General features: G+C 40.5%; 1 protein-coding gene across 6 annotated transcripts in view; it reads right to left on the bottom strand.

The window, feature by feature from the left end:
• The window catches only part of dennd3a (DENN/MADD domain containing 3a), a 146658-nt gene that overhangs the window by 66076 nt on the left and 64447 nt on the right, over window positions 1-16135 (bottom strand). For 5 of the 6 annotated variants that reach the window (XM_072259482.1, XM_072259491.1, XM_072259475.1 and 2 more), the window contains 3 exons: window positions 14550-14661; window positions 9822-9941; window positions 4359-4577 (listed from right to left, as the gene is read on the bottom strand). In XM_072259482.1, coding sequence (XP_072115583.1) covers window positions 4359-4577; window positions 9822-9941; window positions 14550-14661 — 451 coding nt within the window. The remainder of the gene's footprint in view (window positions 1-4358; window positions 4578-9821; window positions 9942-14549; window positions 14662-16135) is intronic. The other variant, XM_072259499.1, reaches the window with a different exon arrangement.

Genomic DNA, 16135 nt, shown 5'->3' with positions numbered 1-16135 from the left:
GATGATGAACCAGCAAATCTTGGAATCCTCAATGATAATCTTCCAATTTGGAGTTCATTCAATGGAATAGAATGATACCTGCTCATGCTTCTTATAAAGAATTCACAAGGGAGCTCCATATTCCACAGCCTTAAAGAAGGATGACTTGGTAACATTCTTATATTTAAGGATCTACATACTCCCAGAACTAACTGTCTTCTATCACAGATATTAGGTGACAGCAACTGGGAGAGTCTGGCCAGCCACTGACCCTGCAGGAACAAAGGGGTTCCATTCATTCCATCGATTCAAATAAAACTCCAGTAAGTGATTGCTTACTAGCAGGGTTGTTCTTGACTCTGTAGGCATAGATGGGCCCAGAACTGCTGCAAGTGTACAATACTAGCTTGCAGCAGGTCAGAATTCTACTGGCAGAAGAAAGACATCAGGAATTGAAGACCCATATCACTACTGAATCTAGATTACAAGATCGGAATGACATCACTCCAAGCCAGGTCAAACCTGTGTGGTATCTGGCAGGTAAACCTTTAACAGACTTGCACTGCTCAGGGATAGCTGGCTGGTGGCGTAGTGGCATCAGTGCTGGACTTCGAAGCGAAGGCTCCCGAGTTCGAATCCAGCTGGCTCCCTTGCACACTTTCAATCCGTGCTGGGTTGAATGTCGAGCTAGCAACTCGGCCTTGTAAAAATAAGAAAGCCTGCTAAAAAAAACGCCATCATGACAGCGTCCCGATGGAAAGAAGAGACTGCTCAAGGATGCCATCACTTACATGTAATACTGAGGAATAGACACCTGACTGGTCAGCTTGAACAGGAGAGAGTCTTCAACAGGATATTGCACATGTAAATAATGGACATGCCCTCTAAATTGAAATTTGGGAAGGGAATCAAAAATTTGGATCCAGCTGCACTACACAGAAATCTCTTGAGCAGATCAAATCAATGGGTGGGAAACAAATAGCTTCCTTATTAAATCAAGGGTTGTCCACTCTCCCATCTTGTTTCTATGTTGCATTGAACCCTTTGCTGAATCCATTTTGAAAAAAATCAGACATAGTCATGTTACCAGGTGGGAAGGTGGGAGGTACTGAGATCAAAGTCTCCCCGTACATGGATAACATTGCAGCCTTCTGCATGAGCCTATGGTTGGTCCTCAGATTGATAAGCATCTGTGACTAAGTTAAGTTGGTATCAGGAGCTGCCGGCTGGTGGCGTAGTGGCATCAGCGCTGGACTTCGGAGCAAAGGCTCCCGAGTTCGAATCCAGGCAGCTCCCTTGCATGCTTTCCATCCATGCTGGGTTGAGCGTCAAGTTGGCAACTCAGCCTTGTAAAAATAAGAAAGCCTGCTAAAAAAACGCCGTCATGATGGCGTTGCAATGACTACACTCGGAGTTAAGGGCTTTCTTCTTCTTGTGTTGGCACGTGGCCAAGTGGTTAAGGCATTGGGCTAGTGATCTGAAGGTCACTAGTTCAAGCCTCAGCTGAGGCAGCGTGTTGTGTCCTTGAGCAAGGCACTTAACCACACATTGCTCTGCAACGACACCGGTGCCAAGCTGTATCGGCCCTAGTGCCCTTCCCTTGGCCAACATCAGTGGCGTGGAGAGGGGAGACTTGTAGCATGGGCAACTGCCAGTCTTCCATACGCCCTGGAAACCTTCCAAAGGTACAAGTCCATGGTCTCACAAGACTAAAGCATGCCTATATCAGGAACCAGAGTCAACCGCAAGAAGAGCAAGGCTATGCTCCAAAACAAAGGGAGCGTGCCTTATGAGAATAGGTTAAGTGAACTCTGCCTTTTCTCCTTGGAGCGACAGAGGATGAGAGGTGACCTGATAGAGGTGTACAAGATAATGACAGGCATTGATCGTGTGGATAGTCAGAGGCTTTCTCCCAGGGTTGAAATGGCTAGCACGAGAGGGCATAGTTTTAAGGTGCTTGGAAGCAGGTACAGAGGAGGTGTCAGGGGTAAGTTTTTTTTTGACGCAGAGAGTGGTGAGTGTGTGGAATGGGCTGCTGGTGGCGGCGGCGGAGGCGGAAATGATAGGGTCTTTAAGAGGCTCCTGGATAGGTACATGGAGCTTACAAAAATAGAGGGCTATGGGTAAGCCTAGGTAGTTCTAAGGTAAGGACATGTTCAGCACAGCTTTGTGGGCTGAAAGGCCTGTATTGTGCTCTAGGTTTTCTATGTTCTAAGTTCTAATTGATACTACTGGTGCTCTCACAAACAGGAGAAAATCTGCAGATGCTGAAAATCTAAGCAACACACACAAAATGCTGGAGGAACTCAGCAGGCCAGCCAGCATCTATGGAAAAAAGTACAGCCAACGTTTTGGGTCGAGACCCTTCCGAAGGACTGGAGAAAAAAGATGAGGAGTAGATTTAAAAGGTGGGGGGAGGGGAGAGAAAAACACAAGCTAATCGGTGAAACTAGGAGGGGGAAGGATAAAGTACAGAGCTGGGAAGTTGATTGGTGAAAGAAATACAGGGTTGGAGAAGGGGGAATCTAATAGAAGACACAGGGCCATGGAAGAAAGAAAAGGGGGGACGAGCACCAGAGGGAGGCAACGGGCAGGCAAGGAGATAAAGTGAGAGGGGGGAAAAGGGGATGAGAAATGGTGAAGGAGGGACAGGGGCATTACCAGAAGTTCGAGAAATCAATGGTCATACTATTAGGTTGGAAGCTACCCAGACGGAATATAAGGTGTTGTTCCTCCAACTTGAGTGTGGCCTCAACTTGACAGTAGAGGAGGCCATAGATTGACATATCGGAATGGAAATGGAAAGTGGAATTAAAATGGAGGCCACTGGGAGATCCCACTTCTTCTGGCAGACAGAGCATAGGTGCTTGGCAAAGCGGTCTCCCAATCTACGTTAGGTCTCACCGATATACGGGCAGAGGTCTGCATGGAACATTCTGCAAGATAAAGACACCATGGCACCTTTGGGGGCGGTTCCTGAGCAGACTGTCCAAACTATCTGGCAGAATTCCTCATTGCCAGAAGTCACCAACACCAAGACCTCACTTAGCTGGTGGCAAGAGGGGCTCACCCCGTCAGGTCAGAATCTCACTCTCAATGCACTCTGCTTTTGAGACAGTGTGGAGAAGACTGGCACCCATTTCCTTGCAGACTATATATGGAGAAGAATGCAACGCACCTTGTCATAGTTCAGCCCAAAAAGCTGTGTAACAGAGAACTCTCTGATCTACAGACAATCCCCAGGGACACACATAGATAGATACTAAGAGCAGCTGGAAGATCGAGTCAATGAAAGACTCTTTTTGTTTTGCCAGTATAGCAGGATATCCATAGGGAATGCTGCACATTCCAGGCTGCAGGATTACATTCTGAAGGATGTACTGAAGCCCACTGCAACCAATGTAAGACTTTGTTGGGGAAGGGCTGTATATTAGGGTCCTTTTCCACTGGGCATTGAGGGGCTGTACCAGAGTTGCCTTCAAACAACTTAAGTTTGTATCACCCCAGGGTGGCAATAGTTCTATGTACACAAAAATGTGCTAACACAACTAATATACAGAACCAATGACATGATGAATGTGTAGACTGAACAATACTACGAATGTAAAGAGACATACGCCATGTTTTTTCTTTTGTTTTTGTACATATATTTTTACTAGGAATTAAGTTTATTTTTGAAATTAAGAAAGCAATTGAACTATTTATATATTGGCTTGACCTTCCTTCCTGTATTGCCAGGTTTTAGCAAGTCATTGTAGAATGCCTTTCCCCCGTCAGTTATAAATATCCATCACATCCCCAAAATGAATATAGTGAAGGTACTATCCCTAGTACGTGCAATGCTCATTTTTTAAAAATCAAATCCCACTCATCTATCTATTGCAATGTGGATATTACATGCTCAACAACAAAGGACCAGACCACTGTGATGTTGGTAACTGTTGTGATCAGTGTTATGGACAAAATTAGAGAAGGCATTCAGGGAAATCAGGGAAGATTTCCACTTGCTCAAACTCATTGGGAGGCAAGCAATGACTTCTGTTTAGGTTTCTGACCTTGAAAGTTGCAGTTCTAAGACAATACCTGACTAAAACTGAAACACAACAGATCACGTGGGCAGGATTAAATTAAAAATAAGTGAACAAATATGCTGACAATCTTGATTCCTGTTGTTCCTTTAATTCACAAGGATATTAGAAATAAGGGAAGAAATAGGAAAGAAAAAAGAAGCATTGTACTTTAGGACATTGTCGGTTGTGGTTAAGCTGATGTTGCTTCACAATAAAAACATTTGAAAACAAGACAGAAATAAGGGAGGAAATGTCAGCAGTTAATTATGGTACTATTGATACACTTTTTAAAAGATGATTGATACTTACAGATTTCACTTCTTTAAAATAATCAATGTGGCAACCCATGAGAAAAGCTGTTGGCGCCATCAAAAAATCCATCATTCCTTTGGACAGGATAGGAACATAGGTGTGTTGCCATTGAAGTGGATGAAGATAAAGAAGAAAACATTCTGCGACAAGTGTCAGCAAAGCCCAATCAGCTGAAAGAAAGACTATCCTCTGCTCAATTAAAATACATGTCAGGATCTATGGAGTAAAAAGAATGTTTGAGATATTAGCAGATTTAAGCATTTGTCACCCAATGTATATTTGAAAATTCTTCCTTTATACAAAGCTGCATTGGTATAGTTATCTACTAACATTAAGCTATCATGTTCCATACCTTGTACTTCATTGAGTGCAACATTTGCAGGATTCAGAAGATTTGGAGAGAACTCACTGGGCTTAGTTGGAGGATAAAATGTCCTCAAAACACTCAATCTTGCAATCCTGCAAATATTTATCTATCTTCAACTTGTGTATCTAATGATCAGGCTTCCACACCTCGGTGGCAGAGAAATGCAGAGAGAAGAAACTTCTACACACCTCAGCTTTAAACTGTTTAGCCTCTCCTGATATGACAATGTCAACCAGAAATTAGCAAAGTGAATCTTGTTGGGACTGCTTCCAATGTTACAAGACCCCTTTCTTTTATAAGGAGACAAAAAATGAGCACAGTATTACAGTTGAAGCCTCACCTTACAGCTATAACAAAACATTGCTATTCTAAAATTTGAACTCCATCCCAAAATACTGCCTGTATTCTTGAAAGACCTGCCAGTTAATTTTGTTTTTGGATTCATGCACTATTACTGATTTATTATTGTCACATGAACTGAAGTACAGTGAAAAAAATTGTCTTGCACATAGTTCATTCAGATGAATTCATTACAAATTGAGGCACTACAAGGTAAAACAACTAAAGTGCACAATTGAAGTATTTCAATTACAGAAAAGTGCAGTGCAGAACAACAATAGGCGCTAGGTTATAATGTGGTAAATTGTGAAGTCAAGAGTCTATTTTATTGTACTTGAGAATCACTCAATGATTTTATAACAGCAAGACAGAAACTGTCCTTGAGCCTGCTGGTATGTGCTTTCACGCCCGGTAGAAGAGGGGAGGAGAAAGAATGTCTGGAGTGGTTGGTGACTTTGATTAAGTTGGCTGCTTTCCTGAGACAGTGACAGGTATAAACAGTGTCCATAGCGGTGAGGCTGGTTCGCATGAAGTGCTGAACTGTGTCCACAACTTTTTGCAGTTTCTTGCAGTCACATGCAGAGCAGTTAGCATACCAAGCCATATGCATCTAGACAGAATGCTTTCTACAATGCATTGATAAAAATTGGAACGTGTCAAAAGGGACATGCCAAATTTCTTTAGCCTCTTGAGGAAGTAGAGACATTGGTGAGCTTTCTTGGTCATGATATCAAAGTAGTTAGATCACACACAAGAACCTGAAGCTCTCAAATCCCATGACCTTAACATTGTTGATGTAAACAGGAGCATGTGCACTGTCCCCCTTCCTGAAGGGAATGTCATTGAGAGAAAGGTTTCTGTCATGACACCATGTCACCAGGCTCGCTATCTCCCTTTTGTACTCTGGCTCAGTTATTTCAGAAACAGCAACAACGTAGGTATGAACTGAAAACTTGTGGATGTAAATAGAACAAAATCTAGCCAGTAGTCATGAATGTATGGGTAGTAGCATAAGGGTAGTAGCGTATGGGGCCTTGTGGGGCACCAATGTTGAAGATAATCATTGCAGAAGAATTCCTGCCTATCCTTCCTGACTGTGGTTTGTTAATCAGGATGTGAAGGATCCAATTACAAAGGGAGCTTTTGAATCTAGATCTCTCCAAAACTTACTTATTTGCGCTCTCAGTCTCTCTCTATTTAAATAATCCACTTCTTTCTTCCTCTTATCCAAATGCATGACCCCACATTTCTGCATTTGCTATATTTTCACACAATCACTTGATTAATCTATTTCTTGTTATAGAGCCTCAAAGTCCTCATCACAACCTGCTTCTCCAGATAGTTTGTCCTTCCAAGATTATTAACATAAATAGTAAACAATTGAGGGCCATGAACCAATCCCAAGGATACTCCACTAGTCACAACCCTCCAGTCTGAAAGATACCTGCCTATTCAAAGTCTTCTTTTTCCATTAAACTGCCAGTTTTCAATCCATGCTAACACACAACTTCCAGTGCCCTGAGCTTTTAATTTATGCACCGGTCTCCTTATGAAGAACCTTGCCAAATGTATTTTGGGAATTTAAATACATTACGCCTATAGGTTCCCCACAATCAATATTTCCATTATAACTTCAAATAACTCATGCAAATTTAACCTAAGAAGATAAGAAATAGGAGAAAGAGTGAGCCATCTGGCCCATTGCGCCTGCTCCACCATTTTAAAAGATCATGGCTGATCTGACAACAAATTCAACTTCATCTATATTTTAATTAATTTATTTATCAATACAGTGCGGAGTAGACTCTTCCAACCCTTCAAGCCATGCCACCCCAGCAAACCCGATTAATCATAACCTAATCACAGGACAATTTACAATGACCAATTAACCTACCTGGCATTCCACAGAGACTTCCTACAGAACGGCACCAGAATTGAACTCCGAACTTCAGAATGCCCTGAGCTGTAATAGCATTGCAATAACCACTACACTACAGTGGTGCATGCTGACCTGGTTTGATAATATTCAGCTTTCCTAAATGATTAGTTATTTCCACTCTGATCGTTGTCTCCAGCATCTTGCCAATAATAGATGTTAAACTCGCTGGTCTATAGTACCCTGTCTTCTATCTTCCTCCATTTTCGTACAAAAGAGTTGCATTGGCCATTTTCTAATTTTTGACACCCTCCTAGAATTTAGTAAGTTTGAAAATTTTCAACCAGTGCTTTGCATATTTCTGCAGGCACTTTAGTTAAAACCCTCAGATTAAAAGCCATCATTTAAAGCCATCAGATCTCAGCAATTCGTCAGACTTTAGCCTTATCAGTTTCTTTAATACTCTATCCCTAGTGATTGAGATTTTTAAAGAGGTTCCTCCTCTTTATTTAAAATTAACTCATCTGTTATCCTTACAGTGCACTCCACATCAAAGGCTATGCAAAACATCAATTTAGTAAATCTGTCACTTTTTTTTCTATTTATAGTTCACCAGCCTTGTTCTGTGGAAGTCCCACACTTACCTTAGCCATCTTCTTGCTATATATATATCCAGAGAAACTTTAACTGTTTGTTTTGCTAACACAAGTTTTCTCTCAAAGTATTTTTTCTCTGTTCCTAGAGCTTTTTTGGTCCTCAATAAAAACTTGCCATCCTAAAAACTTCCCAGATTTCTATCCACCAGCTACCACCACTTTATTTTATTTAGAGATACAGCACGACAAAGCTGTTCTGGTCCAACAAGCCACACCAACCATTAGCCTACATATTTAACGCTAGCCTAATCACAAGACAAATTATAATGACCGACTAACCTACGTCTTTGGAATGTAGGAGGATACCGGAGCACCCAGAGGAAAGTCACGCACTCCGAGGATTGACGTACAAACTTCTTACAGAGGATACTGGAAATGAGCTCCAACTGTAATAGTATCGCCCTAACCTCTTCGCTACTGTAACACCGTATTATTATGCTTTTTCATCTTAGCATTATCCTTGGTTTCCTTTGTTAACCACACATTATGTTTTTTTTTCCCTTTCTCATTGAATTCCTATATCTAATTTGGGTGAATTTCTGCTGATCTTCATGGACTGGTTATTTGAAGATCTAGTACTGGTCATTTGCTGACTAGTCTCTTCACTATTTTTCTAGTTCACCTTTGAAAATTCCGTCTTCATACCTTTACATTTGCCCTTGTTTAAGTTGAAGACATTGCCTATGGTGTTCCTGCATCTGGAAATCTGTAATATTATTCTTCAAGGGATCAAAGGCGATATCCTGCAGACAGTTCATGAAACTACTTCTTTTATTTCTTCTTTCAAATATGATCCTACTACTCAGCTGTGTGCGAATGGAACCTATGACTCACATTTTGGTGGTGTGTTTTTGGGTCGATTGAGCAATCTGGTGCTCTGCTGTCTCCAAGGGAGTTGATGAGATTTGAAGTGGAGACTGCAACCAGGAGGCCTGAAAGCCTGGAAATGGACACAAGTCCATGATCGACTTCTTTGCTTCTCTCCCGTTGAGGTGTCGAGCAAGGCTGAAATCAACAAGACCGAGAGTGGAGGACAGGTGGGTGTTTTCGGCCGTTTGCCTGCATTTGACTGATCTTCCTCTCCTTGCTAGCTGCTGTCAGAGGAAAGTGCAGGGGTCCTTGGATCCACGCTGTAAGGATTGATCAGCAAGGTTCTGGACCCATTTTGGGGGACTTTGTGGCTCATGTTGCATGTGTTTCTGGATTCTGATTACTCTTTTTTTGCTGTTTTTAAATGATTTGATTGGGGTGATCAATGTGAGTGGGGCGCTTCGGCGAAAAATAGCTCTGTGGCCTGCTGGTGGGCTAGTGGCACGGTGCTGAACTGAACTAAACTGAATACCACTGGACTCATTGTTTGATGTTTGATATTCTATGCGTTGTTTGTTCGCTTTCTGCCATTTGCGCAATTTGTTCTTTTTTTGCTGGGTGTTTAATGTTTTCTTGAACAGGCTCCATGGTGTTTTTTTGTTTCATGGCTGCCTATGGGAGGACAAATCTCTGCAGACGTACTGTGAATTTTTGAATATTATGACCAATACCTCTAAGGGTAACTTTGGCCACAAAATGTCTAATTAATCTTCCTTATTATTCACATGTTTTTTTGGTGCATTTGCAGAGCTTGTCTTCTTTTGTACATTGGCTGTTTGTCAGTCATTACTTGTGTGTAGTGCTTCCACTAATTCTACTATATTTCTTTGTTCTGCTGTGAATACGTGCAAGAAAATGAATTTCAGGGTAGTATATGGTAACATATATGTACTTGGATAATAAATTTACTTTCAACTTTGAGCTAAAATAGCTTGTTCCCAGGTTGGTTCGGTTACCTACTGCTCAAAGAAGCAATCCCAAATGTACCCTACAAAATATTCTTCTAATTAATCAGACCATTCAATTACATGTCATTTATATCCTGCAACAATATATTTCTTAGCCACAATGCCAATGGTACTTCCTTTGCATTCTAAAAATTCAGTAGATTCAACATTAATATAAATCCCTTCTAAGCACCCTTTACTGCAATGATCAATCACATCTTCCAAAAAGAAACAATTTAGCAGTACTGATGGAGTCCATCTTGCTACACTAGATTGAGGAAATGGGATAGAAAGGAAAAGACAAAAATTAAATAAATAGAAGGTAAGATCAAAGAAATACAAGTGGATAAATACTTAAAAGATTGAAATTATATATAATTATAATGATAAAACCAAACTAATTACCTGCAGGATACATTTTGGCTTGAAGCAAAGAAAAGGGATATGAAGATCTAGATCTGCTACTGGATAATGAGGACCTTCCCTTGAAGGCAACACAACCATCAGAGGATTCATGTTAAATACCTGAGAGAAAAAATAAAAAACTTCCAATTCGAAAACTTATTTCAATTGGTCAAAAAAATGAAATATGGCATTCTGAATCAACAGTAAAGGAAGAAGGTGAACATGGCAAATGTAACTATAAAATGAAAAGATTCATTAATATAGAATGCTGTCAGACCATGAGTTAATGGAAACAAAGAATTTGTATTTATATCACTCACACACAGGGCAGTATACAGAACAAGCTATGAGAGCTGGGTACAATGACAGCAACTGATACACATTTGGAAAGGTTCACAGTCAAAAAGGTTTGAGAGGGATATGGGCCAAATGCAGGCATCCTTACATCTGCTGTTGAGGTAGACCCATTGTTTCTGCTTGCACCTGCCCCACTGAGATTATATATGCATAACTCAACTTTTTTATTGACCTCCCCCCCCCCCTCCCCGGTTCAGTCCCTTCCAACCTACATCTGTTACACTTCACACACTCTTAATCTTTTCAATGACAAAATTCTCTGGCCCTGATCGTCTCATTTTCACTATAGATATCCAGTCTCTCCATCCCCCTTCAGGAGGGCCTTAAAGCTCTCTGCTTCTTTCTAGACAACAGATGCAACCAGTACCCCTCCACCATTCTCCTGTCTGGCAGAAATAGTCATCGCCCTCAATAATTTTTCCTTCAGTTCCTCCCACTTCCTTCAAACTAAAGCTGTAGCCATGGGCACTTGCATGGGTTCCAGCTATGCCTGCCTTTCTGTCGGCTACATGAAACAGTCTATGTTCCAAGCCTACACCGGTATTGCTCAACCCTTCCTACGCTACATCAACAACTGCATTGGTGCTACTTCCTGCACCCACCTGAGCTTACCGACTTCATCAACTTTGCCTCCAAATTTAATTTCCGACACTTCCCTCCCCTTTCTCGATCTCTTGACCACCTCAGGAGATGGTCTATCTACTGTTATCTTTTATAAACCCATTATTCCTACAGCTACCTCAACTATACTTATTCCCACCTTGTCAGTTGTAAAAATGCAATCCCCTTCTCTCAGTTCTTCTGTCTCTGCCACACCTGCTTTCAGGATGAGGTTTTTCATTCCAGTACTACTGAGATGTCCTCCTTCTTCAAAGAAAGGGCCTTCCTCCACCATCAACGCTGCCCTCACCTGCATCTCTTCCATTCTGCATATGTCTCCCCTCACCCCATCCTCCTGCCACCCCACTAGGGATAGGGTTCCTTGTCCTCACCTACCACCCCACTCCATGTCCAGCACATAATTCTCCATAACTTCTGCTGTCTCCAATGGGATCCCACCGCCAAGCGCACCCTTCCCTACCCCCGGCTCTCCACTTTCCATGGGGATCGCTCTTCGCGACTCCTTTGTCCACTTGACCCTTCCTACTGATCTCCCTCATGGTACTTATTGTTTCAAGCAGAACCAAGTGCCACATCAGCCCCTGAAACTCCTCCCTCGCTACCATTCAGGGCTCCGAACTGTCCTTCCAGGTGAGGTGACACTTCACCTGCAAGTCTGTTGGAGTCATCTACTCTATCCAGTGCTCCCAGTGTGACCTCCTATATATTGGTGAGACCCAATGTAGACTGGGAGATCACTCCACCAGAAAAAGCTGGATCTCCTGGTAGCCACCCATTTCAATTCTACCTCCCATCCCATTCTGTCATGTCTGCTGCAATGAGGTTGCAGGAGCAACATCTTATATTCCACTTGGATAAGATATTCCAATCTTTTTTTAAAATTATTTTTAAAACTACAGTGAAACTACAGAAAAAAACCCAACAACAAAATGGAGATTTATACAGTGCAAAACAAATCCAATAGGTAATTCTAACAATAAGAAAAAGCACCCAAAAGAGAATTATGTAAAATTAGTATCCACTCCAACCGCCCACTGAAAAAAAAACCCAGGCCAACCATTTCTGCATATAAAAGAAAAAAAATTAATTGGCACATTCAACCCCAGAGAACTGTAAATATATATATAGGAAAAAAGTATAATGCCGACTACCAAAAGTATAATGTAATTCACAACAAAAAAACTGTATAACATACAAAAAAAAGCTGGAAGTAAGGGATTGCAGCATACAGAAAAGGATAAACTTAACCTACAGAAGAGTTATGAAAATATTCAAGAAAAGGTCCCCACACCTTATGAAACATTATGTCCAAATTAAGGAGTGAATAATTAATCTTTTCAAGGTCTAAACAGGCCATAACATCACTAAACCATTAAGTGTGAGTGGGTGGGGCAGCATCTTTCCACCTAAGAAGAACCAACCATCCAGCCAAGAGAGAGGCAAAAGATAATGTTCGACATTTAGTCGGACTCAAGTTCATATTTACTTCACCCAAGGTGCCAAAAAGAGCAACCAGAGGGTTAGGTTCAAAACAGTAATTAAGAATATGAGATAGGGTTGAAAAAACTTCTCTCCAGAATTTCTCTAGACTAGGACAGGCCCAGTACATACGAATAAGGGAAGCCTCAGCCCCTTTACACATCACAGACCGGACTAATGTCAGGATAAAACCGTGATAATTTAGTTTTAGACATATGAGCCCTGTGTACAAACTTAAACTGCAAGAGGCAGTGGCAAGCACATAGAGAGGTTGAGTTGACTGACTTAAGAATTGAATCCCAAACCGCATCAGATAAGGAGATATTTAGATCTTGTTCCCAGGCAGTTCTAATTTTATCGAAAGGGGCACGCCTCAAAAATCACTAACTTATCCCCAATAGCAGATATTAAACCTTTACCCAATGGATTGATACAAAGAAACAAGCCCAGAACATTTTTCTCAGGCATCTCAGGAAAGTTTGATATCAAAGGGTTAATGAAATGTCTAACTTGAAGATATCTAAAGAAATGAGTATTAAGTAGATTAAACTTTACAGACAGTTGTTGAAAAGTTGCAAAACGATTATCTATGAAAAGATCTTCAAAGCACCTAATACCCTTTCTATATCAGTCATAAAATGTTGAATCCCACATAGAAGGTAGGAAAAGATGATTGTGTAAAATAGGGCTAGAGAGAGAAAAACCATCAAGACCATTAAATTTTCTGAACTGAGTCCATATTCTTAAAGTATGTCTGATAAGAGGATTAACAATAAGTCTAGGGAAATGACAAGGAAGTGCGGAACCGAGAAGTGCAGAAATTGAAAGATCCTCAGTAGAGTTCAACTCCATTGCCACACGTTTTGGGCAGTCAGACTTATTATGGAAGAAAGACCAAAAAATAAGACAACGAATATTGGCTGCCCAATAATATAAATGAAAATTAGGCAAGGCCATACCACCTTCCTTTTAGATTTTTGAAGATGAGCATTATTAAGTCTAGGGCGTTTACCCTTCCATAGATAAGACGAAATAATAGAAGCTAACCCATCGAAAAAAGTTTTAGAAATAAAAATAGGTAAAGACTGAAATAGATACTAAAATTTAGGAAGGATATACATTTTAATAACATTAATATGACCTACAAGAGACATAGACAAGGGTGACCACAGTGTCAAACTCTGTTTTGTAGAATTTAGAAGATTGGTAAAATTTTCTCGAAAAAGATTCTTGAAGTTCCTTGTTACCGTAATACCAAGATAAGTGAAATGATTGTTAACTACTTTAAAAGGGAGGTCATGGAATACTAAAGCTTGTGCTTCTCTATTAACTGGAAAGAGTTCACTCTTATGTAAATTAAGTTTATAACCAGAAAGTTGACTAAATTTATTAAGAAGGGAAAACATTGAGGGCAAGGAGGTAATCGGGTTTGATATAAAAAATAAAAGATCATCAGCATAAAGGGAAACTTTATGCTCAACACCTCCAATCTGACGGCATGAACATCGATTTCTCGAACTTTCACAAATTGCCCCCCTTCACCATTCCCTATTCTTGTTTTCCTCTCTTATTTTATTTTCTTAACCGCCCATCACTTCTCCTTGGTGTTCCTCCTCCTTCCCTTTCTTCCATGGTCTCTTGTCAGGTTCCCCCTTCTCCAACCCTTTAGCTCTTTCACCAATCAACTTCCCAGCTTTTCACTTCACCCCCTCCCCCTCTCTCGGTTTCACCCATCATCTGCTACCTTGTACTTCTTCCTCCCTTCCCCCCACCTTCTTACTCTGACCTCATCTTTCTTTCCAGTCCTGACGTCGGATCTCGGCCTGAAACATCGACTGTTTACTCTTTTCCATAGATGCTATCTGGACTGCTAAGTTCCTCCAGCATTTTGTAATAATGATTATTGACTGGGCTTATCAGGCAGATATATGGTGGATGTATCCACCGGATGGAGATTATAAACCAGGGGTCAAAATCTCAGTATAGAGTGCAAGGCATTTAGGATCAGAATGAGGAGAAATTTCAAAGCGTGGTGAATCCTTAAATGTATTTGGCAATCTGGCCTCCACAGAACACTGGAGTCCAGATTGCCAAATACATTTAATGAAGAAATAGAAGATCTCAAACACAAAGGCATCAAGGATTGTGGAGGGGAGTGAAACAGGAATAAGGCGCTCTGATAAAGGATCAGTTATCAAAGTGTGGAATGGTATCAAAGGGCTAAGTGCTCCAATGTTTCTATGTTCTTATGATGAAGGCACAATGTCTTACCAAATGGAGCATTCCAGGTGGTGGACTGGGCACCAAAGCTAATTTTGCTGCAAATTGTCTCACTCTATGATCAAAATCCAGCTCTTGACATGATTTCATATGCACCATCAGACTAAAAGAGATCACAAATCTTGTAAGCACAATATATAAGACAATGCAGTTCCTAACTTCTATTAAAAATGTAAAATAACAAGATTCTTCTTGATTTTGAAAAACTAAAATTACTTATTTTTAGTTATTAGAACTGTTTCTTATTCTAGTCCTATATTTCTAGGATTCATTTCCTGGCTTTCCTTACCAGTAAAATCAACTAACCCACGCAGCTTACAAGAGTAGGCAGGGGCTCTGCTTCGCACGAGCCAACTGATCACCTTCTAACTCTTCACTACCAATTATGCCTAAATAAGAAATTACTCCATATTTGCCATAGCAAGCCAAGCCATTAGGACAGCATTTGTGCCTAGCCACATCTACCAATTCTACTGCTGGTCTGATGTATGAAAATTTGAAGCTCTCCGAAGTATCCAGTTACACAATTTCAGGAGCAGAGAAAAGGTAAATGATTACCATCAACTTCAATTTCTGCATTAAGTCAAAGACTTACTTGTAAAGCTATATGGCATTATTTCACCATCAAAAATAATTAAAATCAAAGCTCCTTAATGAATTATGGAGAAAACTCAGAACCACCTACAGGGAATATTTAGAGATAAATGTCCCACATAATATTGTATCCTCCTTAAATAATTCAATCATAACTTGTGTTTTGCTTGGAAACTATCCATAGATTCTGAAGTCACATCTTAAAACAATTTGTGTGCCTTTCACAAAATCTACTCTTGTACTAGAACCCATCTATAAGTGAAAAAATAAAGCAACCACGAGATTTAAGGATGTTATTGAAAATTTGAAGGCTAGGCCTTGGCTACAGAATGATATTGATGAACTAATAATTTAACAGAAGACATAATTTAACCCTGAAAAGTGTGCGATGATATACTTTTGGAGGATGTACAACTAGGATATCAGAATATACCACAGGACCTGAGGAAAATCTGACAGAAGAACCTTAGTATATCTGTTTAAATATCGCTGAAGGAAACAGCACAGATAGATAAAAGTGCTCAAGAAGGCATGCAGTATACTTGCCTTCATTAAAAGGGTACATCAGGGTATTTATGGGACACATGTAGGCTATACAACCATACAACAGGAGCAGGACTAGGCTATCGGAACTTTCAAGTCTACCTTATAATTTAAAATAATCACAGCTGATCATTGGTAGTGCCATTTCTCCACAGTCCTCTGTTCATTATTCAATAAGCATCTACGCACAGTCAGTTCATATACTTCTAAAGCTCCAGCTTTCACCACCCTCCAGAGAAAAGAATTCCAGAAATTCTTCATCTGCGGCAAGGAATTTCAATGTGCCTCTGTTTTAAATGACACATCACATTTTGTAGTGATGGCCTGTCATGTTCACTGTACTCCAGCTGGAGTACAGTTTGCGGTTTTTGTTCCCACACTAGGAGGAATGAGATGGCACTAGAGAGAATATGAAAAAGAGATTCACAGAACATAGAACA

Source organism: Mobula birostris, chromosome 1 (genome assembly GCF_030028105.1).
Source record: "Mobula birostris isolate sMobBir1 chromosome 1, sMobBir1.hap1, whole genome shotgun sequence".
Taxonomy (NCBI): Eukaryota; Metazoa; Chordata; class Chondrichthyes; order Myliobatiformes; family Myliobatidae; genus Mobula; species Mobula birostris.
This window is presented reverse-complemented; position numbering and strand designations above follow the sequence as displayed.